At 45.1% G+C, this 27855-nt stretch overlaps 1 protein-coding gene across 1 annotated transcript in view; it reads left to right on the top strand.

The window, feature by feature from the left end:
• The window catches only part of LOC137322643 (F-box/WD repeat-containing protein 7-like), a 240248-nt gene that overhangs the window by 13269 nt on the left and 199124 nt on the right, over nucleotides 1-27855 (top strand). The window contains exon 3 of the mRNA XM_067985550.1: nucleotides 12185-12415. Coding sequence (XP_067841651.1) covers nucleotides 12185-12415 — 231 coding nt within the window. The remainder of the gene's footprint in view (nucleotides 1-12184; nucleotides 12416-27855) is intronic.

The following is a 27855-nucleotide window of genomic DNA, read 5'->3' as shown; positions in this document are numbered from 1 at the left end:
AGGTGACATGAGGAAAATCTTTTTTACACAGCGAGTGGTTAGGATCTGGAATGCACTGCCCGAGGGGGTGGTGGAGGCAGATTCAATCATAACCTTCAAAAGGGAACTGGATAAGCACTTGAAAGGAAAGAATTTGCAGGGCTATGGGGATAGGGCGGGGGAGTGGGACTAGCTGAATTGCTCTTGCATAGAGCCGGCGTGGACTCGATGGGCCGAATGGCCGCCTTCTGTGCTGTAACCTTTCTATGATTCTCCAATCTCTCCACATAACTGAAGTCTTTCATCCCTGGTACCATTCCAGTAAATCTCTTCTGCACCCTCCCTTAAGTGTGGTGCCTGGAATTGAACACACAACTCCAGCTGGGGCCTACCAGTGTTTTATAAAGGTTTAGCATAACTTCCTTGCTTTTGTACTCTATGCCTCTATTAATAAAGCCCAGAATCCCATGTGCTTTTTTTAACAGCCTTCTCAAGTTGTTCTGCCACCTTCAAAGATTTGTGTACGTACACCCCCAAGTCTCTTTGTTCCTGTGCACCCTTTAAAATTGTACAATTTAGTGAGTATTGCCTCTCCTCATTTTTCCTACCAAAATATATCACTTCACACTTCTCTGCGTTAAATTTCACCTGCCACTTGTCTGCCCATTTCAACAGTCTGTATGCCCTCCTGAAGTCTGTTACTATCTTCTACGTTGTTTAGTACATTTCCGAGTTTCGTGTCATCTGCAAACTTTGAAAATATGTCGCCACCTCTGAGAATTCTACGTTGAAGTTGAAGGATGAGGGGGAAGCTGTTGGGGTCAGAATAAGACTGTACGTCAGATTAACTGTGTGTAATTCTACTTGTGATTTCTTTCTCCCAGTGTGGCTGACGTTGTACAAAAATTTGTTTGGCAGCAAAGGATCTGATAGGATGCAGGGTGGGACTGAAAGTTTATTATCATCACTGCATTCCCATTGAGTGCAGAGAACTGAGACTTGCACACATCAGGTCTGTAATGTCTGCTCGGAGGATCCAATACCCAGTCTCCGTCTGTCACAGATGTGAAGTGCATTCCTCGCTGGTCCTGGTTTTAGGTGGGAAAATGATGGGGAATTTGGGGGGTTTTCGATCCAATTTTTTTAACTGATACAAAACCTGATTTATTTTTACATAGTTACATAGTGCGTACAGCACAGAATCAGGCCGTTCGCCCCAACAGGTCCGTGCCAGTGTTTATGCTCCACCCAAGTCTCCTCTCCTCCTACTTCATCCCACCCAGCAGTACATCCTTCTATCCCTTTCTCTGTCGTGTGCTTATTGAGCTTCCTCTGAAATGCATTTATGCGATTTGCCTCAACTGCTCCTTGTGGTAGCAAGTTCCACATTCTCACCACTCTCTGACTTAAAAGAAATCTTGTGCCTGTAATACTTCAGTGTCACACTTCATTGCCAATGCAAAACAATCCATATAGCCCTCCCAGTGCGGAAACAAGATGCTTCACAGAGGAATTTAAAAAAAAACTATTTTAGTGGTCGCTAGAAGCTGTGGAATGTGGAAATTTCTTCCGCTTGAAGTTTGTAGCATAATAAAGATGTAAATTCCAACCTGGTTAGATATCCAATAGAGTTTTGTGTGTTTGAAATTACTATGAACATTTACTGTGGGGAACCACTGCCTCCCAGCTCCCAGGTGTCTCGGAGCTTTCACTCTGGGCCAAAGTAGCAGACTATAGCGCCCAGCAACATCTGCACCTCCAACTCTTACATTTATTAAATAGAAAGAAAACATTGCAAATGTTGGAAATCTGAAACAACAGTGAATGCTGGAAATACACAGGTCAGTTAGCACCTGCATCATAGAATCATACAGCACAGGAGGTGGTAATTTGGCCCATTGTGCTCGTGCCAGCTCTTTTGAAAGAGCTATCCAATTCATCCCACTCCCCTTCTCCCTTTTAGGCAAATATCCACTTCCCTTATGAAACTACTATGTAATCTGCTCCCAAAACCCTTTCAGGCAGTGCATTCCAGATCATTATGACTTGTTGCATAAAAAAATTTCTCCACATCTTCCCTCTGGTTCTTTTGCCAATTATCTGCAAAGAGAGACTGACATTTTGGATGTGCACCTTCAGTCTGATGGAGGATCACACCCTAACTATCAGTCTCTTCTCTTTACAGACGCTGACCTGTATACTTGCAGCATTTTCTGTTATTGCTCACCATTGTTTGACAGTAAGACTGGTCATTTAGAGCATGCAAGGCTTTGCTGATTGTACATGCGCCCTCCTCCTCTCCTTCTGTAATGTTAGAAAATTGCGGCGAATGAAATCACCCAAGGGAATTATTATTAGGAGTAGTGAAAGTAAGTGGGGTTTTTTTTGGATGAAATATCAAAATAAGGTGAAGTATGAAAGTCTAAATTTTTTGAGGTTTTTAGTTTTTTTAAAAAAAAAGGTTAAGCAAGAAATGGTGGCCAGGATACCAGGAAGCTTCAAGCTCTTTTTTCATAGTGCCGTCAACGAGCAGACTGATGGGTCCTCGGTTTAACTTCTCTGCCGAAGGACATCGCGCTCCCTCAGTAGGACCAGGGTGTCGACCTTGATTTTGTGCTGAAGTCCTGGAGTGAGATTTGAACCCCCAACTTGTACTACTACTGAGTCAGGTTAATACAGACTTCTCTGTGCCGTAGTTTATTTTGTGGCACAACAGGAATATAAGCGCTGTCCCCTTCGCTAATCTGGATTATGTGCTACACATTCTGCTGCTTTATAATTGGTAAAAGTGCCTTTACAGTTCACAATTTTGCCGAAAGTGGCACCATGCCACCACCTGCTGGTCGTTCATAAGTACAGCAACATTTCCAGCTGTATTCGGGCTCCTTTGTTACTCTGCAGTGGAATTAATTAAAACCAGTCTTTGTTCAGTGATCTCGTAATACAGTAACTGTTTAGTGATTATGGATTCGATCTAAGTACAACATGAGCTGCATATGGGGAAAGAGCAGACATCAAGGCAACCTCATTGAATTTTTCAGGATTAAGGAGAGAATTGACCAATGTGATCCAGGTAAATTGTTCACTGTTGAAAATGGTTCCTATATGAGGGGGCACAAGTTAAAATGAGGAAGTTAGAAGTGAGGGGGGAGAAACAGGCTGAAACTTTTCACTTAAAGGATAAATAATCTGTGGAATAAGTTACCAGGGTAGGACAGTATGAATGGGAGCAAGAAATAATTAGACGTGTTCCTCAAGAGATAAGGTGAGTAGGTGGGCTAATCTCTGGAAAAGGGGTGGGGTGTTGGGCCTTCTCACAAGGAAAAAATAATTTTTAGGAACAGGAAGTTGTGCTGGCTACAGTATTAATAGACGCTGTTGTCTAACGCACATTCTGCCTGCCATCAACAGTAATGGGGGGCTGGGGAGGAAGAAAGATATACCAAAACTAAGAATGGCGATCAATGTGGGGGAGAAGAGAGTGAGATAAAGGAGGCAGGAGTGTGTGTGCAATTGCTTCTTATTGGACAGATGGGGGTGTGCTTGAGTTTGCAGGGCCTAAGCCAGCAGGTACAATCATGGCCATTGACTGTGCATCTTCACCGGGTTCACAAGGTCATTTCAGAGCCATTGTGTGGCCCCGGTACTTAACTTCAGTGTAGGCTTCAGTACACGTGCACATAATACAGTGTCCTCTGGACACTCAAAGCTGCACCAATAAAAGCACCTTCCCACCCCAGCCACCCATCAGTGTCTTTACCTCCAGGCCAGGGGAGAGAGGGAGGGGACTATGTCAGAAGCTTGGGTTGAGGAAATTGTAGTTGATTCATTTGGCTTTTTCTAAAAGGATGACTTCTACTTCTATGATGGATTGATATCTGTGGGGTTTAGGGGTATAGAAATATTTAGCAGCACTGGGAGTAGTGGAAGGAAATTGGTCTTCCCTAAAGTAGAGGCAAATCTGAGATTGAACTGTACAGGGGCGGAGAGGGGCTGAAAGACCTCTGCTCACTCCAGATCTCCTGTTGTCTTAATGTGTAATTTTATTAGAAATAAAGTTTTAAGTCAAGGTTCCCTGAGTTTATGGGAATTGTCCACTTCGTTCACCTCGTAGCCTAGCACTTGGTCAATCTGGCAGCCATCTTAACTCTGACCAGATGGGAATTCTGTTCCTATAAACTTCTTCCTTTTAACCTCCCTTTCCTCATCCCAGAAAAAAAAAGACTGGGAATTTACTTGGTCCTGCAGCTGTTAAATAGATGTAAGATGGTTACTCTGCCGTTAATCATCCAGATCCTCTGCTTGGGGGCTTTGGTTAGCCACTGTACACTTGTCATGGTGTCCTGGGTCAATATTTATCCCTCAGCCAACGCCACTAAAAACAGGTTATCTGGTCATTATCACATTGGTGTTTCTGGAATCTTGCTGTGTGCAATTTGGCTGCCGCATTTCCTACATTACAACATTGACCATATTTCAGAAGTACTTCATTAGCTGTAAAGTGCTTTGGGAAGTCCTGAGGTAGTGAAAGGCGCTATATAAATGCAAGTCTTTGAGCAGCAGACCTGGAGAAATTACCGATTCTGTTGGTGCAAGGGACCTGAATAAAATAGGGATTTGATGCAAGGTTGATAACTGCTGTTAATTTGCCGGCTTGTACTTCGTTCCTGACCGTCTCTACAGATGTTAATCCAGGTCCCTCTTTCTGTCAAGCCAGTAACAAACTCCCTGCAGCGCCCTGTTACTGAACCCGTTTCTATTGATGTTAATCTAGCTCCCTCACGTTGTCAGCAGTTCCTCCCAATCTGAAAACCCAAAAGAATGTTGATGTTGAAGCACAAGTTTGTTCCACCGACTTGTCATGAAATGCTGACCAGTGCAAAGACTTTTTGTGTTTATCATTGTCCCTTATGCAGTCTGGAGCAGACCTTTTGTGCAGAATTCCCCAGATGTGATACCACAAACTTATGAATGGATATTGAGAACTGTGGGAAGGGTTCCCCATTTGTGATGTCACTGGAGCAGAATGCCACATCGGGGGAGTTCCACAGAAGGTTGCTTCTCATACCGGGGTATTTTTTCCAATTTTTCTCCCATCCTCTCCTGAAAGCTCTGGCTTTTGCTGCAGCCTGGTTTCACAATTAGCATTGCCCTCCAGGTAGTTTGCCAACTGCTAGATGGTGAGTGTGATTAATATTCACCCATGGTAGCCATCATAACTCTGGACTGTATCAAATCCAGAGATCATCCATGCACAATTTTCAGAAAAGCTCATTGGTTATCAGGAGTGGGAAACCTGATGGATCCTCACCCCCTCCCCTCTTTTGCCCTATCTGCCCAAAAGCCTGGAAACAATTGTAGTGCCTGTGCCACTGTAGCAGAGGACAGCTAATTTAGCACAGACCAGCGACATGCGGCGTCAGTGAAGTGTGATTAATTTCTCTTTTTAACGTTTTCTATCAAAGCAGCCCGCTTGATTGGCACCCCATCCACCACCCTAAACATTCACTCCCTTCACCATCGGCGCACTGTGGCTGCAGTGTGTACCATCCACAGGATGCACTGTAGCAACTCGCCAAGGCTTCTTCGACAGCATCTCCCAAACCCGCGACCTCTACCACCTAGAAGGACAAAGGCAGCAGGCACATGGGAACAACACCACCTGCACGTTCCCCTCCAAGTCACACACCATCCTGCTTTGGAAATATATCGTTGTTCCTTCATCGTCACTGGGTCAAAACCCTGGAACTCCCTTCCTAACAGCACTGTGGGAGAACCTTCACCCCACGGACTGCAGCGGTTCAAGAAGCCGGCTCACCACCACCTTCTTAAGGACAATTAGGGATGGGCAATAAATGCCGGCCTCACCAGCGACGCCCATGTCCCATGAACGAATAATAAAAAAAAAGCTTGGTTATGATGATTTAGAATACGCCTCTTTAATTCAAGTTCTGTTTTGGATCATGTTTTTGAAAACTCGTTCTCATGGCAAGGTGCTCCTTTTTAAACATAAAATTGTAGTAGGTCAGGAGGGTCCTTCCCAGACAGATTACAGAGTGATTTAAAGGTATCTGTGACATTGTACTAGATGTGGTTGCCACTGTTATGATCATGTTTAATATGTTAATGGCTGCTCTATTGAAGAAAGAAATGAGGGTGGGGGAAACTGATCGAAATTCAGCCTAGATTTCTGCCCCCAATGATTGCTGCCGGAATATGTGTCTTGGGTGAGGACGGGGCAGTGGTGCTTCCTCGGGTGAGGACGGGGCAGTGGTGCTTCCTAGGGTGAGGCTTGCTCCCCAGATTCTACCATAGTTGGATGAGGTCAGTCAGTGTGCCAGCATCTGTAGAACTTTACCCAGCACCTTCAGCAAAGCAAAAGCAAAGATGCCAAGTCACAGATATTCAAATAACCTCCAAGGATGCTGGCCAGCTCCAACCAGTACTATCAAACAGCAGATTGGCTGGCAATTCAACACATTTGTGCTTGTAGGATGTGATTGGCGAAGAACGGTGACTTTCTGTGCCTACGTTATACTTGCTGTACTTCATGCCTGAAAACTTTGAGACGTTTCAGTGTGATGAGGTGCTATATAAATATAAACACTTGTATCTTTAACGTCTACAGCCAAAGTGGCATTGCTGAAAGGATGACACTGCCCACATCATGGCACTGCTGAACTGTCGCACACTGTTGGAGTAACACAGCAGACATGTGTCTGTCACAGAGTTGCTACAGTAGAGGGCACATGGTTTGCTTGGTCTCATATTCCTTTATCATTTTAAAAACTTCATGTAGAACCAGCGGTTACAAATTGGCCTCTATCCCGACACTCTAAATTCATGTTCACGGCAAACAAAGCAGTTTCAATAAGTTGACCCTCCATCCCTCTGAACAGAAACTTGCGATCTTATGCAAGACATGAATGAGATCGTGTGACACATGATCAGTGATTGCCCTTTTTTCATGGTCTTTTCCACTGTCTTTGGAAGTGGGCAGCCTGCCTTATTTTCCTTTTGAAAAGGTGGTAAATGTCACAGTCAGAATGTATCATTCAGGCTAAGGCTAATAGTCACATTTATTTACAAATAAGATGAAATGATTACAGAGAGCAGAAGACATATCGGAAGCAACTAGTAGTAGAACACAATACTTAAATTATTCCAGCAAATTTGTACATCTTTCCAGAAAGTTTTATCGAAGGCTCTGGTAAAACGTTATGAGGTGTGGGCTTCTCTTCACTGTTTCACATGTAAACGTACAGTTGGGAACGCCCCCCCCCCCCCCCCCAAGTTTATACAATATTCTAAAAACTATTCAAAGCCCAGAATCGGACATTATACTGACAGGGCATCGGAAGAACAATCTGACTCGCGCTGTTCGGATCGTGCACCGACCAAAACCTATTGGAATTTGTGATGTGGAGATGCCGGTGATGGACTGGGGTTGACAATTGTAAACAATTTTACAACACCAAGTTATAGTCCAGCAATTTTATTTGAAATTCACAAGCTTTCGGAGGCTTCCTCCTTCCTCAGGTGAATGTTGTGGAAATGAAATCCTCAAACCCTTCGCATTTATAAATCACAGAACAATTCCTCGTGATTACAGATAGTCTTTCCAACTGCCTGTTGCCAAGGCAACCACAGTGTGCAGACAGACAGGTGTTACCTGAAAGGCCACCGAATATACAAACCACCAAAAAAAAAAGAGAAAGAGAGGCAGAGACATAGAAAAGACAGCAAATGACCCGTTATATTAAAAACAGATAACATTTGTTCGCTGGTGGGGTTACGTGTAGCGTGACATGAACCCAAGATCCCGGTTGGGTGCGGAACTTGGCTATCAATTTCTGCTCGACGATTTTGCGTTGTCGTGTGTCTCGAAGGCCGCCTTGGAGTATGCTTACCCGAAGGTCGGTGGCTGAATGTCCTTGACTGCTGAAGTGTTCCCCGACTGGGAGGGAACCCTCCTGTCTGGCGATTGTTGCGCAGTGTCCATTCATCCGTTGTCGCAGTGTCTGCACGGTCTCACCAATGTACCATGCTCCGGGGCATCCTTTCCTGCAACGTATGAGGTAGACAACGTTGGCCGAGTCACAGGAGTATGAACCGTGCACCTGGTGGGTGGTGTCTGTGTCGATGATCTGGCATGTCTTGCAGAGGTTACCGTGGCAGGGTTGTGTGGTGTCATGGACGCTGTTCTCCTGAAAGCTGGGTAATTTGCTGCGAACGATGGTCTGTTTGAGGTTGGGTGGCTGTTTAAAGGCGAGTAGTGGAGGTGTGGGGATGGCCATAGCGAGGTGTTCGTCGTCATTGATGATATGTTGAAGGCTGCGGAGAACATGGCGTAGTTTCTCCGCTCTGGGGAAGTACTGGACGATGAAGGGTACTCTGTTGGTTGCGTCCCGTGTTAGTCTTCTGAGGAGGTCTATGCGATTTTTCGCTGTGGCCCGTCGGAACTGTCGATCGATGAGTCGAGCGTCATATCCCGTTCTTACTAGGGCGTCTTTCAGCGTCTGTAGGTGTCCATCGCGTTCCTCCTCGTCTGAGCAGACCCTGTGTATTCGCAGGGCCTGTCCATAGGGGATGGCCTCTTTGACGTGGTTAGGGTGGAAGCTGGAAAAGTGGAGCATCGTGAGGTTGTCCGTGGGCTTGCGGTAGAGTGAGGTGCTGAGGTGCCCGTCTTTGATGGAGATTCGTGTGTCCAAGAAAGAAACCGATTCTGAGGAGTAGTCCATGGTGAGCTTGATGGTGGGATGGAACTTGTTGATGTTATCGTGTAGTCTCTTTAGTGATTCCTCACTGTGGATCCATAGAAAGAAAATGTCGTCGATGTATCTGGTGTATAGTGTTGGTTGGAGGTCCTGTGCAGTGAAGAAGTCCTGCTCGAACTTGTGCATGAAAATGTTGGTGTATTGGGGTGCGAATTTGGTCCCCAGGGCTGTTCCGTGTGTTTGGGTAAAGAACTGGTTATCGAAGGTGAAGACATTGTGATCCAGGATGAAGCGGATGAGTTGTAGGATGGCGTCTGGAGATTGGCTGTTGTTGGTGTTGAGTATTGATGCTGTCGCAGCGATGCCGTCATCGTGGGGGATACTGGTGTACAGTGCCGAGACATCCATCGTGGTGAGAAGTGTTCCTGGTTCAACTGGTCCGTGGGTACTGAGTTTTTGTAGGAAGTCTGCAGTGTCGCGACAGAAGCTGGGGGTTCCCTGTACGATGGGATTCAGGATGCCCTCGATGTATCCAGAGAGGTTCTCACACAGGGTTCCGTTGCCTGATACGATGGGACGTCCGGGTGTGTTGGCTTTGTGTATCTTTGGGAGGCAGTAGAAGTCTCCCACGCGGGGAGTACGTGGGATGAGAGTGCGTAGGATGCTTTGAAGGTCTGGATCGAAGGTCTTGATCAGTTTGTTGAGCTGGTGGGTGTGTTCTTTGGTCGGATCTGCGGGTAACCGTCTGTAGTGTTCCTGGTTGTCCAGTTGTCGGTATGCTTCTTTGCAATAGTCCGTTCTGTTCTGTATGACGATGGCTCCTCCTTTGTCCGCTGGTTTGATGACGATGTTGCGGTTGGTCTTGAGAGCGTTGATGGCGTTGCGTTGTGCTCAGGTGACATTCTGGACTGTCTTCTGAGTGCAGCTGATGAATCTGGCATTGACACATTTCCTGACAGCTTGAGCATACATGTCAAGCTGAGGGCAGCTACCCTCCGGAGGAGTCCAGTGTGACTCTTTCCTCTTCGGTATTGGAATTTGGATTAGTGATTTATCCTTGCTGGTTCAGGCATTAGAGATGTTAAGCAGCAAGTGTAAACTTTGAGGTAATTTCTGATAGAATTCGCTTTACAACTAGCAATACCGGATGGCTCTGCCCCTCACTGAAATGTGGGCGTCTCTAAGCTGTTTGGTATACTGTTTCCTCCCTTGACACCAAGCACTTTGTCTCAGTCACAGCGTATTGAAGTCCGTTTTAAATTTACACTGTTCTGTCTAAAGAAAGAACTTGCATTGATGTAGTGGCTTCCATGACCTCAGGACATCCCCAAATGCTTTACAGCCAACGATGTACTTTTTGAAGTGCAGTCACTGTTGTAATGTAGGGAATTGTAAACAATTTTACAACACCAAGTTATAGTCCAGCAATTTTATTTTAAATTCACAAGCTTTCGGAGATTTTCTCCTTCCTCAGGCAAATGTTTCAAGATCTCCTTGAAGCCTACGCATTTATACATATTGAACAATAAAACATGGTGTTTACAGACTGCCCCTGCAACTGCCCGTTGCCAAGGCAATCACCGTGTTCAGACAGAGAGGTGTTACCTGCAGAACCTCCGAATACACATTCAACAAAAAAACAAACAGGGAAAAAAAAACAGAGAAAAAAAAACACAGAGAGAGGCAGAAACATCCGGAAGGCAGAGAGAGCCAGCAAATGACCCATTATATTAAAAACAGATAACATTTGTTCGCTGGTGGGGTAACGTGTAGCGTGACATGAACCCAAGATCCCGGTTGAGGCCGTCCTCATGGGTGCGGAACTTGGCTATCAATTTCTGCTCGACAATTTTGCGTTGTCGTGTGTCTCGAAGGCCGCCTTGGAGTACGCTTACCCGAAGGTCGGTGGATGAATGTCCATGACTGCTGAAGTGTTCCCCGACTGGGAGGGAACCCTCCTGTTTGGCGATTGTTGCGCGGTGTCCGTTCATCCGTTGTCGCAGCGTCTGCGACAACGGATGAACGGACACCGCGCAACAATCGCCAAACAGGAGGGTTCCCTCCCAGTCGGGGAACACTTCAGCAGTCATGGACATTCATCCACCGACCTTCGGGTAAGCGTACTCCAAGGCGGCCTTCGAGACACACGACAACGCAAAATTGTCGAGCAGAAATTGATAGCCAAGTTCCGCACCCATGAGGACGGCCTCAACCGGGATCTTGGGTTCATGTCACGCTACACGTTACCCCACCAGCGAACAAATGTTATCTGTTTTTAATATAATGGGTCATTTGCTGGCTCTCTCTGCCTTCCGGATGTTTCTGCCTCTCTCTGTGTTTTTTTTTCTCTGTTTTTTTTTCCCTGTTTGTTTTTTTGTTGAATGTGTATTCGGAGGTTCTGCAGGTAACACCTCTCTGTCTGAACACGGTGATTGCCTTGGCAACGGGCAGTTGCAGGGGCAGTCTGTAAACACCATGTTTTATTGTTCAATATGTATAAATGCGTAGGCTTCAAGGAGATCTTGAAACATTTGCCTGAGGAAGGAGAAAATCTCCGAAAGCTTGTGAATTTAAAATAAAATTGCTGGACTATAACTTGGTGTTGTAAAATTGTTTACAATTGTCAACCCCAGTCCATCACCGGCATCTCCACGTAATGTAGGGAAAGTGATGTGCTGTTGAGTCTTTCCTGCTTGGGGCATAACTGAGCCCTGCTTTCAGTCATTCGAAGACGATTGTGTGGTTGGATTTTTGGATTTGGAAGTGTATACAGTGGGGCAGTTGGTTCTTCGGCTGTCTGGTGGCTGTTGTATCGATCCTCATTACTTTTTCTTTTCAGAGGGGGTAAAATGATGACATTTGTGTCCTGACTCTAAAATGGAAAGAAGTTGCATTTATTTAGCGCCTTTCATGTCCTCAGGATGTCCTGAAGTGCTTCAACCATGAATTACTGCTGTTATGTAGGCAAATGCAGTAGCCAATTCGTGCATAGCAAAGTCCTACAAACAGCAAATGAGAGCCTGACCAGTTAATCGGTTCTTGATAGTCTTGGTTGAGGAAGGAATGTTGATTTAACATAGGGTTGCGGTCCCCTGCTTTTCGAATAGTGCCATGAGATTTCTTACCTTCACCTGAACAGATAAATGGAGCCTCGGTCTGAAAGGCGGCACCTCTGACCGTGCAGTATTCCCTCAGTACTACACTGGACTGTCCGCCGAGATTGTATCCCGGACCTGGAATGGGGCTTGACCCCACAAATTCTGACTCTGTGGTGAGAGTGCTACCAACTGTGCCTAGCTGACTCTTTTTAAATTAAACTGGATTTGATGAGATGTAAAGGTGTAGTGAGGCTTGTAGCTGGAGAATAACTTGTTGACTAACGTGTAGTTGGTAGGTGTGATCATTTATACTTAACCAATGACTAAATGTACAAAAGGCTTTGATTACAGCAACATTGATGATGCTCTTTCTGTTTGTCCCCTGTTCAGAGCTTCTCTGATGGAGGTGCAGTGGATGAGGAGAGTGGAGTTCATGGTGGCTGGGAGGAAGGAGAGAATGAAGAAATGGATGAGAGAGAAGAGGAAGATCTGAGTGACACTGCGGAGGGCATTGAAGACGATTGTGGAGAGTCGTATTATTATTTTGTTGCAGAAAAAAAGTGGATTGACCTTGTTCAGGAAGCACAGGGTAGAGGACTAGTCCACCGCGTGAAACCCAAGGTAAGAGTTAGTAATCAGAGACAGACTGCAGTCTGAGCAGCTTCTGTATATACTGATATTGAAAGCCATTGACTTGGCCTTGTCTGGTGTTGGTATCTTCTGTTTTCCCTGCCTAATTTTTCAATTCCTGTTCCACGAGCACTTTTCATTTTGTTGAGAGGAAACGGTCGAGTTTACTTTTCATGTTACTGTGGTCACTGAATGTTTTACTGGCAGAGTGGAATTTGTAAGCATGGGCTGTTACTGCTTCCATCAGTAAGAGGATTTCTGCTGCATTTCAATGGTCGAAAGCATTTTTGAGTTGAGAAATCAAGTTGTACCGAACTGCCAACATTGAAAGGAGCAAGAGAGGAAAATCGAGAAGTAGTGGTTAGAGGGACTTTAGTGTTGTATTTCTGATTGTGGGAGAGCTCTGCTGCTGTTCTCCCTATGTACATTCCCACCCAGTGTTGTTCTCCATCAGATGTCAGGTAAAAGTGGGACTTGAGAATCTGATGGCTATTCACCTGACCCACATTGCCATTGATTTTATATCTCCGAGTGCGAGAGGAAGGCCTGTGTGCCACATCAATGATTAGACTTTATAAAATGTAATGGGAGGGGAACGCTGAGGGAGATGAGGTGTGCCACAGTTACTGGGGGGCAGGGAGAGAGAGAATGAGTTTGAGAGATTTTTAAAAATTCATTTATGGGATGTGGACGTTGCTGGCAAGGCCAGCATTTATTGCCCATCCCTAATTGCCCTTGAGAAGGTGGTGGTGAGCCGCCGCCTTGAACCGATGCAGTCCGTGTGGTGAAGGTTCTCCCACAGTGCTGTTAGGAAGGGAGATCCAGGATTTTGACCCAGCGACGATGAAGGAACGGCGATATATTTTCAAATCGGGATGGTGTGTGACTTGGAGGGGAACGTGCAGGTGGTGTTGTTCCCATGTGCCTGCCGCCCTTGTCCTTCTAGGTGGTAGAGGTCGCGGGTTTGGGAGGTGCTGTCGAAGAAGCCTTGGCGAGTTGCTGCAGTGCATCCTGTGGATGGTACACACTGCAGCCACTGTGCGCCGGTGGTGAAGGGAGTGAATGTTTTGGGTGGTGGATGGGGTGCCATAGACGGTATGATCAGTTTTGATTTAAGTTCTGTGATGGTGAAGGGCACATAGTTATGAGCATTTTGAAATTTAGAAGAACAAGGGAAGAAAGCTCACAGCAATACTGACCAGTGTTACAATTTGACTTCTCCAGGATATTTATCCTGTGCTCAACACACACGTCCTAGAGGCAAGCCCATGCTTCCTGTAATCTGAAGCAACAGCTTGTGCTCAAAGTAATGTGATTGCACACCCCGGATGAAAAATAGACTGTAGAATTTCTACTCCCATTCAGCAGATGCCTTAATATCACTCCTGCCAGATACTTTCATGACAAATTAAACAACTAAACCAGTTTATTTACAGGCCGTTATTCACAGGAGTCAGTCCAGCTAACAACAGCTTTGAACAAATTCATGAAGGGGTTAAAAGTGGACAAATCAGTCAGTTGAGTTCCTTCAGAATGAATTACTTTGCAGATCTTTCAAACGAGCATTTCTTGGAAAGGGAGTAGTCTCCTGATCCTGCTGGGTGTTGCCTTTCTCAGCATTATGTACCTGTATTACCTGTGGAGATGCACCTATTGTAACTAATTAGTATATCAAGTATCCATAAACCCCTTTCAAGTATCCATAAACCCCTTTCACATACAGACTCTCCTTTGAGAAGTCAGTCTACATGACAGTGGACAGCAAGCTCCGTAACATATGTAAAAACATGCCGATGAGCACCTTATGGGGATTTGGCAAATTTGGCCCTTTAGGGCTATCCTGGTTTACATTACGTCGTTGATTAATAGCCCAGTGATGTATGTTAATTGTCTTTAGCATTCACGTGTGCTTGGTGACTGTTTACCCAGACATATGTCTGGTACTAATCAACAGTTTGCTTGATGGGCTGTTTGCTTATTGCCTATTTGCACAGCCAAAAGAACAGAAGCCTTTCTTCCAGCATGCAGTTGCAGAAGCCATTTTGCGGGTGATGTTTTTCTTTAAAAGAACCTACTTTTATGCGTCGAAATGCAGGAGAGAAAAGTCATCTGCGATGGAGGAGAAGATTCCATTTTTGTTGCAAATCAATCTTAAAGTAGATACAGTCAAGGTTCTGGGGGGAGGAGGAGGAGGAGGAGGAGAAGAGGTTGGAGGCAAGAGAAAGGCAAACAGATGGCTGGGGAAAAGGGAATTATTTTAGTGTTAGCTGACTGAGACGAGCACAGTGTCTGCTATTGGGCAGAGCTGTGGCAGTCTCGAAGTGTACTATGGGTGATTTTGGTCATGGAAAATGGCTGTGCAGTTTTTCCCATGAACATTCCAAAAGCTCCCTGCCAGTATATTAATAATGCAAACATTGGAAGTAAAACTTTTTGCCTTTTTTTTGGTATTTGAGTGAGCAAATCTCTACCATTTGCAGAAATGAGTTTATAGAAAAATGGCTGGGATGGCGATATTAAAAGCCCTTGTATTGTTGAGTAGAAAGATATGGTGCCACGTTGTTTGGCCGGTGCGCATACACTGTGGTGGGCGCACAGTGAGGTGTTCCTGTGCTTTGGGATGGTATCCCTGTAACCTCCTCCAGCCCTACGATCCTCCGAAATCTCTGTGCTCCCCCAATTCTGGACTCTTCCGCATCCCCAATTTTAATCGCTCCATCATTGATGGCCGTGTCTTCAGCTGCCTAGGCCCTAAGTTCTGGAATTCCCTCCCTAAACCCATCCACCCCTCTCTTCTCCTTTATGACACTCCTTAAAATCTACCTCTTTGACCAAGCTGTCAGCTAACACTAAAATAATTCCCTTTTCCCCAGCCTGTCCTAATATCTCCTTATGTGGCTCAGTGTTAAATTTTGTCTGATAATTGCTCCTGTTAAGTGCAGAGATCTTTTACTATGTTAAAGATGCTATATAAATGCAAGTTGTTGTTGAATGATGCATGTTGCATCTTGTAGGGTTGGGATACTATTACGCAGTGCTTTGTTGTTAGGGTACCTCTCAAACCTCTGGGTCCATTGTGCATTTTAAAGATAGAGGTTGAAACACTGGTGCGGAACACTTGCCTACTATGGAGAGCGTTCTGTATGGTGTGGACAAGAAAAGGCCATTGGACCCCTGTGCTCATCCCGTTTCCTACTGGCCTCATTCCTGTGTCCCCACCCTTCCCCTTTCCCCACCTCGGATGCAAAAGAAACAGAGACCAGTAGCCAGTTCAGGAAACTCTGTCCAATGTTTGTCTTTGAGGGGGTCAGAGAGAATCAGGCAAGCTCCAGGAGGCCCCAACCAGTTGGTTATTACCCATAATCTTAGCTTCCTTTTGCAATGAGCTTGTAGTTTTCCACAAATGTGTCTGATGCTGCCTTGAAGGACTGTATGGTGTCAATTCTCATTACTGCCTCCGGAATCCTCTTCCACAAGTCAGTCACCCTCCAATAAGAAAACTTCTGCATAACCAACCTTGCTTTGTTTTCTTGATCCAATATGAGTGGCCCCCCAGTTCTACTCTGCCCCCCACCCCCCAAGTTCTACTCTGGTTTTCTTTGCACCCCCCCTCCCCCTGTTTTACTGTGCCTCATCATTTCAAAAACAATCTATCCACTTCTTTGTTATCGGTGCCCTTGATAATTTTAAATACCTGAATCTAATAAAGGATAAAACCTCTGCACCAGTTCCAAAGCAGAACAGTAAAGGATAAAACATATACACCTGTTTTTACGCCAACTGGAGAGGTCAGCAGTGTACGGTGTGAATCCTGTACTAATTGTTACGACTCGAGGTTAGATTGCTAACCGAGCCCCGCTGTTCCCAGCTGCTTTGTGCACAAGGTTGAGTTTCGGGTCGTGGGCTTGGCTATGCAAGCTGCCTTTTGTGGTGAGCACGAATGAAGAGATTGGGAGTTTGAAGTGCAATAATTGGCCAAAAAAAAAGTGGGGCCCACAAGTTAGAATTGGCGTATCTGCTGCAGTGGAAAATGACCGGCTATCCACCAGTTCAAAGTGCTCAAATTGGAGGCTGCAAAGGACCACAAGGAGAGAGAAGGGTGGCCACAGCATTGAGGACAAAAGGAAGAACGCCAACATAGGGCTGACAAAAAAGGAGTGTCGATGCTACTTGTGAGAAAGTTCTGTACAAGGCAAGGGAAAAACAGAGGCAGTACCTAAAACTGGCAGAGAACAGCTGAGATTGGGAGTGAGTGGGAGTCCAGCATACACGATAACAGCTTGTAATTATATAGAGCCATTAATGTAGCTTCACAGAGACATGTTCCCAATCTTTTGGTAATACCCCACATTGAACTCTGTTAATGGACGATGTGTTTGTGGTACTTGAGTAGAGACCGTGGACACAATTCGGGCTATTTAAATCTGGGCCTTATAGGTGAGGATGTAACCCATAGTTCTGTGCAAAATCACTTCTCCGAATCTGATCCTCCAAATTCCAGATTTTTGGTGGGGTGGGGGGCAACAGTGGTGATGACATATGATTAAGGGTTTGAATGGTTAGCAATCGACCCCTCACCACAGGAAGGCCTTACAGTGGTGAAGTACTAACTGCAGTTTCCCACAGTGTAGTTTGTGTTATAAACCGGTCAATTTTTGCTACTTAGGACACCAAAAGCTTACAGACAGACTGTTAAACGGTAGCAGAAATCTCAAGACTGTAATTAGAGAATTGACGACAGAAATGGAAGATTTTTGACAATGTGGTTACTGGTGGAAAATCTAAAATATAAAGGAATATGTCATTCAGTGTTGTGTTCATTTTCTGGAGAAGGTTCAGAAGATTTACAGATATGGTTCCTGGAGCAGGAGCTCAGCGGTTGTATGAGATGGCTGAGTGAATTGATGATTATGCGACGTCCCAAGCACCGAGGGGGTGCTGAGAAGTGGGTGGAAGGCAGATGCCCTACAGTGTCTGTGATGTTGGACTCATCAAATCAGGGGATCAGCCTGGACCCTGATCCAAGTGGGTCACAGGGAAGGCCATGTAAGGGAAACTAAATGTTATAGATGCAGTAAGGTGGGACACAAAGCAACAAATGCTGATCTGTGAAAGGACCCAGGGCACAGTCGAGGAGATCAAGTGCTGCTGTAAGACTGTAGGGTGTACGGTGACTCCGAATGCACAAATTTCCGTGTCCCAAATCTTATGGTAATACTTCCCACATAGAACACTGTAAATAGATGACTTGTTGGCTGTTCTCAAGTGCTGTCACCATGGAGACAGTACCCATAATTCAGGGCATCTAAATCTGCACATTATAGGTGAAGATCCGAGAACCAGTACAATATTTGAGTAACTAGGTGACTGTGTATATTTGGAAGCTGGACAGTGAACCATTTCTTCAAGTGAAAATTAAACCCTGCTATTTGTTTCAGGGCCGATCTATTCCGTGCCCATTGAGTTGTGTACATCGGGATTATGGGAAGCTCTGTGCTGTTATCAGGATCCAGCCTTGTTTGGTTTAGGGGATGAAGTAATAAAAGTCTAATACCATTGCAGCCAGCTGGATGAAAGATGCCTAAGGCAGTATGCTGGCAAATCGCTGGATTTCAGTACAATTGCTTCACAAAAATATTGACTTTAACCCTCCTGCTTCAAAACCCAGTTATGTTTAAAATGCAGAATTGGAATTATGTATATCTACTGCTTATCTCCATTCATCACCTCTTCCTCTCCTCCTTCCCACCTTTTTTTAAAAAGAAGATTGTCACTTTGGCCTGCCTAATGTTGAGTTTAATGGTTTTCTGAGAGATTTCCATTTTTTAATGTAAGGTTTTTTTCCTCCTGAAGGCACTGACTTTGGTAGTTGCCCTCTGATACCATAAGAACATAAGAACATAAGAAATAGGAGCAGGAGTAGGCCAATCGGCCCCTCGAGCCTGCTCCGCCATTCAATAAGATCATGATGTGGAGATGCCGGTGATGGACTGGGGTTGACAATTGTAAACAATTTTACAACACCAAGTTATAGTCCAGCAATTTTATTTTAAATTTTATTTTATTTTAAATTTAAAATAAAATTGCTGGACTATAACTTGGTGTTGTAAAATTGTTTACAATAAGATCATGGCTGATCTGATCCTAACCTCAAATCTAAATTCATGTCCAATTTCCTGCTCACTCCCCGTTACCCCTAATTCCCTTTACTTCTAGGAAACTGTCTATTTCTGTTTTAAATTTATTTAATGATGTAGCTTCCACAGCTTCCTGGGGCAGCAAATTCCACAGACCTACCACCCTCTGAGTGAAGAAGTTTCTCCTCATCTCAGTTTTGAAAGAGCAGCCCCTTATTCTAAGATTATGCCCCCTCGTTCTAGTTTCACCCATCCTTGGGAACATCCTTACCGCATCCACCCGATCAAGCCCCTTCACAATCTTATATGTTTCAATAAGATCGCCTCTCATTCTTCTGAACTCCAATGAGTAGAGTCCCAATCTACTCAACCTCTCCTCATATGTCCGCCCCCTCATCCCCGGGATTAACCGAGTGAACCTTCTTTGTACTGCCTCGAGAGCAAGTATGTCTTTTCTTAAGTATGGACACCAAAACTGTATGCAGTATTCCAGGTGCGGTCTCACCAATACCTTATATAACTGCAGCAATGCCTCCCTGTTTTTATATTCTATCCCCCAAGCGATAAAAGCCAACATTCCGTTGGCCTTCTTGATCACCTGCTGCACCTGCATACTAACTTTTTGATTTTCTTGCACTAGGACCCCCAGATCCCTTTGTACTGCAGTACTTTCCAGTTTCTCGCCATTAAGATAATAACTTGCTCTCTGATTTTTCCTGCCAAAGTGCATAACCTCACATTTTCCAATATTGTATTGCATCTGCCAAATCTCCGCCCACTCACCCAGCCTGTCTATATCCCCTTGTAGGTTTTTTATGTCCTCCTCACTCTCCACTTTCCCTCCCATCTTTGTATCATCTGCAAACTTTGATATGTTACACTCGGTCCCCTCCTCCAAATCGTTAATATAGATTGTAAAGAGTTGGGGACCCAGCACCGTCCCCTGCGGAACACCACTGGCTACTGGTTGCCAGTCCGAGAATGAACCATTTATCCCAACTCTCTGCTTCCTGTTAGATAACCAATCCTCCACCCATGCCAGAATATTACCCCGAATCCAGTGATTCTTTTATCTTGAGCAATAATCTTTTATGTGGCACCTTGTCGAATGCCTTCTGGAAATGCCATCATCAGTGGCTTCTCCGTGTTGAGAGTCCGAACAAGCTACAGTTGTGTCCTTGCCCAGTGTCAGGCCGAGGATGGAACTTGGGATCTTCTGGGTCTGTGTGGCACAGTGCAGTTATCTGCTCAGCCTTTGCTGGAGCTCCTTGATATTAATCTGACTGATATAAAGGAGCGCTCTTCCTCTGCTGTTTCTGAGCACTGGCTTAACTCCGCTCCTCTAACGATATTGGCTCATCTCCAAATCTGTCTGACTTGAATGCTTCAGATTAGAAAAATCAATAGATTCCCTATGCAAAATATTTTATTGCCATTCATAGTTACCATCGAGGGTGGAGACGGTTAGAAGTTGTATCATCTAAAAAGAGCAAGTGGTGGAAGTAACAAAGACAGCTCTCTTCCTGGATTGTACAGTACCCTCACAGCTACAGGTGAGGTGCCTGAAGATTGGAGGGTAGCAAATGTTGTGCCTTTGTTTAAGAAGGGCGGCAGGGAAAAGCCTGGGAACTACAGACCGGTGAGCCTGACATCTGTAGTGGGTAAGTTGTTAGAGGGTATTCTGAGGGACAGGATCTACAGGCATTTGGAGAGGCAGGGACTGATTAGGAACAGTCAGCATGGTTTTGTGAGAGGAAAATCATGTCTCACAAATTTGATTGAGTTTTTTGAAGGGGTAACCAAGAAGATAGATGAGGGCCGTGCAGTAGACGTGGTCTACATGGACTTTAGCAAAGCCTTTGACAAGGTACCGCATGGTAGGTTGTTACATAAGGTTAAATCTCACTGGATCCAAGGTGAGGTAGCCAATTGGATACAAAATTGGATTGACGACAGAAGACAGAGGGTGGTTGTAGAGGGTTGTGTTTCAAACTGGAGGCCTGTGTCCAGCGGTGTGCCTCAGGGATCGGTGCTGGGTCCGCAGTTATTTGTTATTTATATTAATGATTTGGATGAGAATTTAGGAGGCATGGTTAGTAAGTTTGCAGATGACACCAAGATTGGTGGCATTGTGGACAGTGAAGAAGGTTATCTAGGATTGCAACGGGATCTTGATAAATTGGGCCAGTGGGCGATGAATGGCAGATGGAGTTTAATTTAGATAAATGTGAGGTGATGCATTTTGGTAGATCGAATCGGGCCAGGACCTACTCCGTTAATGGTAGGGCGTTGGGGAGAGTTATAGAACAAAGAGATCTCGGAGTACAGGTTCATAGCTCCTTGAAAGTGGAGTCACAGGTGGATAGGGTGGTGAAGAAGGCATTCGGCATGCTTGGTTTCATTGGTCAGAACATTGAATACAGGAGTTGGGATGTCTTATTGAAGTTGTACAAGACATTAGTAAGGCCACGCTTGGAATACTGTGTACAGTTCTGGTCACCCTATTATAGAAAGGATATTATTAAACTAGAAAGAGTGCAGAAAAGATTTACTAGGATGCTACCGGGACTTGATGGTTTGACTTATAGGGAGAGGTTGGATAGACTGAGACTTTTTTCCCTGGCGCGTACGAGGTTTAGGGGTGATCTTATAGAAGTCTATAAAATAATGAGGGGCATAGATAAGGTAGATAGTCAAAATCTTTTCCCAAAGGTAGGGGACATAGATTTAAGGTGAGAGGGGAGAGATACAAAAGGGTCCAGAGGGGCAATTTTTTCATTCAATGGGTGGTGAGTGTCTGGAACGAGCTGCCAGAGGCAGTAGTAGAGGCGGATACAATTTTGTCTTTTAAAAAGCATTTGGACAGTTACATGGGTAAGATGGGTATAGAGGGATATGGGCCAAGTGCAGGCAATTGGGACTAGCTTAGTGGTATAAACTGGGCGACATGGACATGTTGGGCCGAAGGGCCTGTTTCCATGTTGTAAACTTCTATGATTCTATATGACCTGTGGCTGTGAATGGGCAGTGTGGATTTTGGGGATGGAAAAATAGAGATTTGCCATTGATCCACAGTGTTGTCATTTAAGATTGCAGTAAAGCATAATGACAGATATGCAAAATTTTTATACTACACCCACTTGAACTGCAGAAAAGACTCTGTATAGTTATAAACGTTCAAATGGGCTCTGTCTGGAGAGAGCATTTTGAACTATGTAACAGTGTTGGGGTGTACAGATATGTCACTGGGGCTACTCATGGTCTGAGCAATTTGAGTGAATGAGCTCAATGCCTATACTGGTCAGTAATGAGCCTATTAAGAACACCAGATTTGGAATAAATACTGACCAGAAAAGCTAGAAATCCCCTTGAAGCCTTCTGTATTAGCTTGGTTCAGTTGGTTGTACTCTTGCCTTTGAATCAGAAGGTTGTGGGTTCAAGCTCCAGTCCTTTACTGGAGCACCTGATCCAGGGGCGCACTGAGTGAGTGTGCTATCAGAGCTGTTAAACAGTTTATTCTGGTAAATGCCCATTTCAGTATTCGAAGAAGAGCAGGGTGTGGCGTTGGTTACTGCACTGGACTGGCAACCCAGAGTTTGAGAGTTCAAATCCCACCATGGCAAGTTGGGAAATTGATTTCAATAAAAATTGGGTAATTTGTGGACTGTTACCAGAAAAATAACTCTGAAAATGGCTGGGTTGTTGTAAAATCCCACCTGATTCATGAGTGTTTCTCAGGGAGTGAGGGAGCACGGAGTAGCAGCTATCGACAGTCTGTAATTGGGAATTTGGTGAGTGAGGGGGATTCGGTGCAGTAAGGGGTGAGGTACGTTTGATTGGTTGTGGGGGGGGGGCAGGCGGGCGTGCAGAGAGCAGGGTGGCGGGGGAGGGCCGGGGGTGCCGAGAGCGGGGGGCGGGGTGGGTGCGTGCCGAGAGCAGGTCACAGCAACAACAAAACAAAACTGCAGTGTGACGTCACAGGTAAGGTAATGAGGTGGTTGGTGGGGAGTATCTCTTCTGTTTTCTTCTTTCTTAGGACTGTGGGCTCAGTAACTTATAGCGTAAAGCTAAATTTTTAAAAAACGAACTAAACTTAATTTAATTATAGCAAGTAGTGTTTTTTAGTGAATCAAGGTCCCTAGTGTAGTTAACATTCTCTAAATTAAGAGTAATTTAAAGGAGTAAACTCCTTAAAGGGAGTAACTAACGAGCTTAATCTAAGGCAAGTCATGGCAGCAGAGCTCGTACCCATGATATGCTCCTCCTGCACTATGTGGGAAGTCATAGACACTACCGGTGTCCCTGGCGACCATGTGTGCAGGAAGTGTGTCCAATTGCAGCTACTAGCTAACCGCATTCCAGAGCTGGAGCTGTGGATGGATTCACTGTGGAGCATCCGCGATGCTGAGATTATCGTGGATAGCACGTTCAGTGAGGTGGTCACACTGCAGGTAAAGATTACGCAGGCAGAAAGGAAATGGGTGACCGCTAGGCAGGTAGAGCAGGAGTCCCCTGGGGCCATCTCCCCCTCAAACAGATATTCCACTTTGGATATTGTTGGGGGAGATGGCTTATCAGGGGAATGCAGCAAGATCCAAGACCGTGGCACCACGAGTGACTCAGCTGCACTGGAGGGGAGGAAAAAGAATGGGAGAGCAATAGTGATAGGGGATTCCATCGTAAGGGGAACAGATAGGCGTTTCTGCGGCCGCAGACGTGACTCCAGGATGGTATGTTGCCTCCCTGGTGCTAGGGTCAAGGATGTCACGGAGCGGCTGTAGGACATTCTGAAGGGGGAGGGTGAACAGCCAGAGGTCGTGGTCCATATCGGTACCAACGACATTGGTTTAAAAAAAAGGGATGAGGTCCTGCAAGCAGAATATAGGGAGTTAGGAAATAAATTAAAAAGCAGGACCTCTAAGGTAGTAATCTCAGGATTACTCCCAGTGTCACGTGCTAGCGAGAGTAGAAATAGGAGAATAGACCAGCTGAATGCATGGCTTGAGAGATGGTGTAGGAGGGAGGGGTTTAAATTCCTGAGGCATTGCGACCGATTCTGGGAAAGGCGGGACCTGTACAAGCTGGACGGTTTGCACCCAAGCAGAACTGGGACCAATATCCTCGCGGGGGCATTTGCTAGTTCTGTTGGGGAGGGTTTAAACTCGTATGGCAGGGGGATGGGAACCAAAGGGCAGGTACAGATAGGACAAATTCAGATCAGGAAACGGGAAGTAGAAAAGCAGTTAGTGACGTAGTTAGCGACTCAGAAAGGCAAAAGAAGCAAAGGTTAAATAGTGTTCAGCGCAGGAATTTGACGGGGTTAAAGGGGATATACTTCAATGCAAGGAGTATTACAAACAAAGCAGATGAGCTAAGGGCACAGATGGACACATGGCAGCATGATATCATTGCTATAACGGAAACCTGGCTTAAAGAGTGGGATAATTGGCAGCTCAATATCCCTGGATATAGAGTTTTCAGGCAGGATAGAGTGGGTGATAAAAATGGAGGGAGGGGGTAGCATTATTGGTTAAAGAATCAATTACGGTTGTGAGAAGGGATGATCTGCTAAATGGATCATCAATCGAGGCCATATGGGTTGAGTTAAGAAATAAAAAAGGGGAAATCACACTACGAGGAGTGTACTATAGACCCCTGAATAGCGAAAGGGAGATAGAAGAATTTCTGAGGGCAATAACAGTAGGGGACTTCAACTACCCTAACATCAACTGGGATTCAAACAGTGTGAGGGGCACAGAGGGCGCAAAATTCTTGATCGGTGTCCAGGAGAACTTTTTTAACCAGTACGTGACAAGCCCAACAAGAGGGGATGCAATTCTAGATTTCGTCCTGGGAAATGAAGATGGGCAAGTGGGTGAAGTGACAGTGGGTGATCATATTGGGGATAATGACCACAATTCAGTTAATTTTAGCATTATTATGGAAAAGGACAGAGTTAAATCAGGAGTAAATGTTTTAAATTGGGGGAAGGCAAATTTTACAGAACTAAGATGATTTGGCAGAAGTGGACTGGACACAACTACTTGAGGAGAAATCAGTGGCAAGCCAGTGGGAGGCATTAAAAAGTGAAATTCTACGGGTACAATGCAGACACATCCCCTCAAAGAAAAAGGATGTCACTGCCAAATTTAGAGCCCCCTGGTTGTTTCGAAGTATACGGGGCAAGATAAAGCAGAAAAAGAAAGCTTATGACTGTCATAGAAAACTAAATACTAAAGTAACAGGAAACAAAGGGTAAAAGTCGATGGATGTCTTTGCGAACGGAAATCCGTTTCCAGTGGTGCGCCACAGGGCTCAGTGTTGGGTCCCTTGCTGTTTGTGGTATATATTAATGATTTGGACTTGAATGTAGGGGGTATAATTGGCAAATTTGCAGACGACACAAAAATTGGCTGTGTGGTTGATAGTGAAGAGGATAGCTGTAGACTCCAAGAAGGTATCAATGGGTTGGTGGAGTGGGCGGAAAAGTGGCAAATGGAGTTCAACCTGGAGAAGTGTGAGGTAATGCACTTCGGGAGGGCAAAGAGTAAAAGGGAATATGCAGTAAACAGGAATATATTGAGAGGGGTAGAGGAAGTGAGAGACCTTGGAGTGCATGTGCACAGGTCCCTGAAGGTGGCAGTACAGGTAGATAAAAGGTTGTGAAGAAGGCATACGGAATGCTCTCCGTTATTAGCCGAGGTATAGAATACAAAAGCAGGGATGTAATGATGGAACTGTATAAAACACTGGTAAGGCAACAGTTGGAGTATTGTGCGCAGTTCTGGTCACCACATTACAGGAAGGACGTAATTGCTCTGGAGAGAGTGCAGAGAAGATTTACAAGAATGTTGCCAGGGCTTGAAAATTGCAGCTACGAGGAGAGATTGGATAGGCTGGGATTGTTTCCCTTGGAGCAGAGGAGGCTGAGGGGAGAACATAAGAACATAAGAAATAGGAGCAGGAATAGGCCAATCGGCCCTTCGAGCCTGCTCCGCCATTTAACAAGATCATGGCTGATCTGATCCTAACCTCAAATCTAAAGAACACAAGAAGTAGGAGCAGGACCCGGCCACTCAGCCCCTGGGCCCGCTCCGCCACCCACAGGGCCTTGACCGATCCGAACTCAGCTTCATGTCCAATTTCCTGCCCGCTCCCCGTAACCCCTAATTCCCTTTACTTCTAGGAAACTGTCTATTTCTGTTTTAAATTTATTTAATGATGTAGCTTCCACAGCTTCCTGGGGCAGCAAATTCCACAGACCTACCACCCTCTGAGTGAAGAAGTTTCTCCTCATCTCAGTTTTGAAAGAGCAGCCCCTTATTCTAAGATTATGCCCCCTAGTTCTAGTTTCACCCATCCTTGGGAACATCCTTACCGCATCCACCCGATCAAGCCCCTTCACAATCTTATATGTTTCAATAAGATCGCCTCTCATTCTTCTGAACTCCAATGAGTAGAGTCCCAATCTACTCAACCTCTCCTCATATATCCACCCCCTCATCCCCGGGATTAACCGAGTGAACCTTCTTTGTACTGCCTCGAGAGCATGTATGTCTTTTCTTAAGTATGGACACCAAAACTGTATGCAGTATTCCAGGTGCGGTCTCACCATTACCTTATATAACTGCAGCAATACCTCCCTGTTTTTATATTCTATCCCCCTAGCAATAAAAGCGAACATTCCGTTGGCCTTCTTCATCACCTGCTGCACCTGCATACTATGGGAGACTTGATTGAGGTGTACAATATTATGAGGGGCCCAGATGGAGTAGACAGGAAGTACCTGTTTCCCGTGGCGGAGAGTTTAAGAACGAGAGGACATAGATTTAAGCTGATTGGCGGAAGGATTTGAGGGGACATGAGGAAAAACTTTTTTACCCAGAGGGTGGTGGGTGTATGGAATTCGCTGCCCGAATTGGTGGTAGAGGCAGGGACCCTCAACTCTTTTCAAAAGTACCTGAACCTGCACCTACGGACCGGGTGTTGGAAAGTGGGATTAGAATGGACACCTGGTTGTTCTTCAAGCTGGCGCAGACACGATGGGCCGAATGGCCCCCTTCTGTGCTGTATCTTTTCTGTGGTTCTATGAAAGGGAACCTGCCACACTGACCTGGTCTAGCCTGCACATGCATGCCCGCTCACATCCCAAAACAAATGAAAAAACAAAGTTCTCATGCTGTCCTGCAATTAATCCCCCCTCAAACGACGCTATCTAAAAACAGATTGGCCATTCATCTCTTAGCTGTTTGTGATGAGTCACTGAATGGCTGCCACATTTGCCAAGACCAGGAGTGTCCAAGCTCTTGTGTGGGCTACAACAGTGCATAACATGAAATCTGGGTGGTGGGGAAGTAAAGAAGGGGTGGAAGTTAATTTACTGCTCCTGTTAATTTGCACTTATCTCAAGTTGCTGATGCTAACAGATGCTAACTCACCTGATGAAGGAGGTAAGCTCCGAAAGCTTGTGATTTTCAAATGAAACTGTTGGACTATAACCTGGTGTTGTAAGATTCCTTACATTTGTCCACCCCAGTCCACCGGCATCTCCACATCATAGAATTTATCCAGTAAAGAGCCAACGGTGCTCATAACAACCCTTTTCAAAGCTAACGGGGACAAACCAGCGAATAAGAAAACAGCGCGAGTTGCCTGGGCTTCCAAGGCTGAATTGCCAGGGATAAGAAGGCACTTGAGGCCTGAGCCATGGTATGGACACTCCTGGCTCTACAAAAGGTTACTGCACTACAAAAATAATTAATTGCGTAAAGCATTTTGAGACATTTCAGTGCAATGAGGCGCTCTGTGAATGCAATTATTTTAATAAAACATTGAGACACTCAATAGCCCTGTGGTGCAGCACAGAGTCGGAGTCTTAAGATTATTTAGAGGCAACGCTTATCCAAACTGGTCAATGATGGACCCTGTTAAGTATGTAAAACATTCTTCAATTTCTCATTGACTTTTAAGGTCTAAGTTGGCATAGACCACAACAGTGTGAATAGTACTGGACAAATAATCCAGAGGTTGTGAATTCAATAAAGTTGGGACCAGAAAAAAACTGCCTCTCAAAGCTACTGGAGTGTGTAAAAACCCAACAGGTTAACTATTGTCGTTCGGAGCAAGGAACCTGCTATCCCTTCACGTAATCCAGAGAACGCGAGTTCAAGTCCCACCAAGGCAATTTGAGATTCAGTTTTAAAAAATAAATTTTAAAAAAAAAATCTGGAAGTAGAAAGTAAAAGAAATAAAGGAAGAAAGACTTGCATTTCTATAGTGCCTTTAATGATCTCA

The sequence above is a fragment of the Heptranchias perlo genome, chromosome 6 (genome assembly GCF_035084215.1).
Source record: "Heptranchias perlo isolate sHepPer1 chromosome 6, sHepPer1.hap1, whole genome shotgun sequence".
In the NCBI taxonomy this organism is placed as follows: Eukaryota; Metazoa; Chordata; class Chondrichthyes; order Hexanchiformes; family Hexanchidae; genus Heptranchias; species Heptranchias perlo.
The sequence above is the reverse complement of the archived record's forward strand: the minus strand, read 5'-3'. Positions and strand labels throughout refer to the sequence as shown.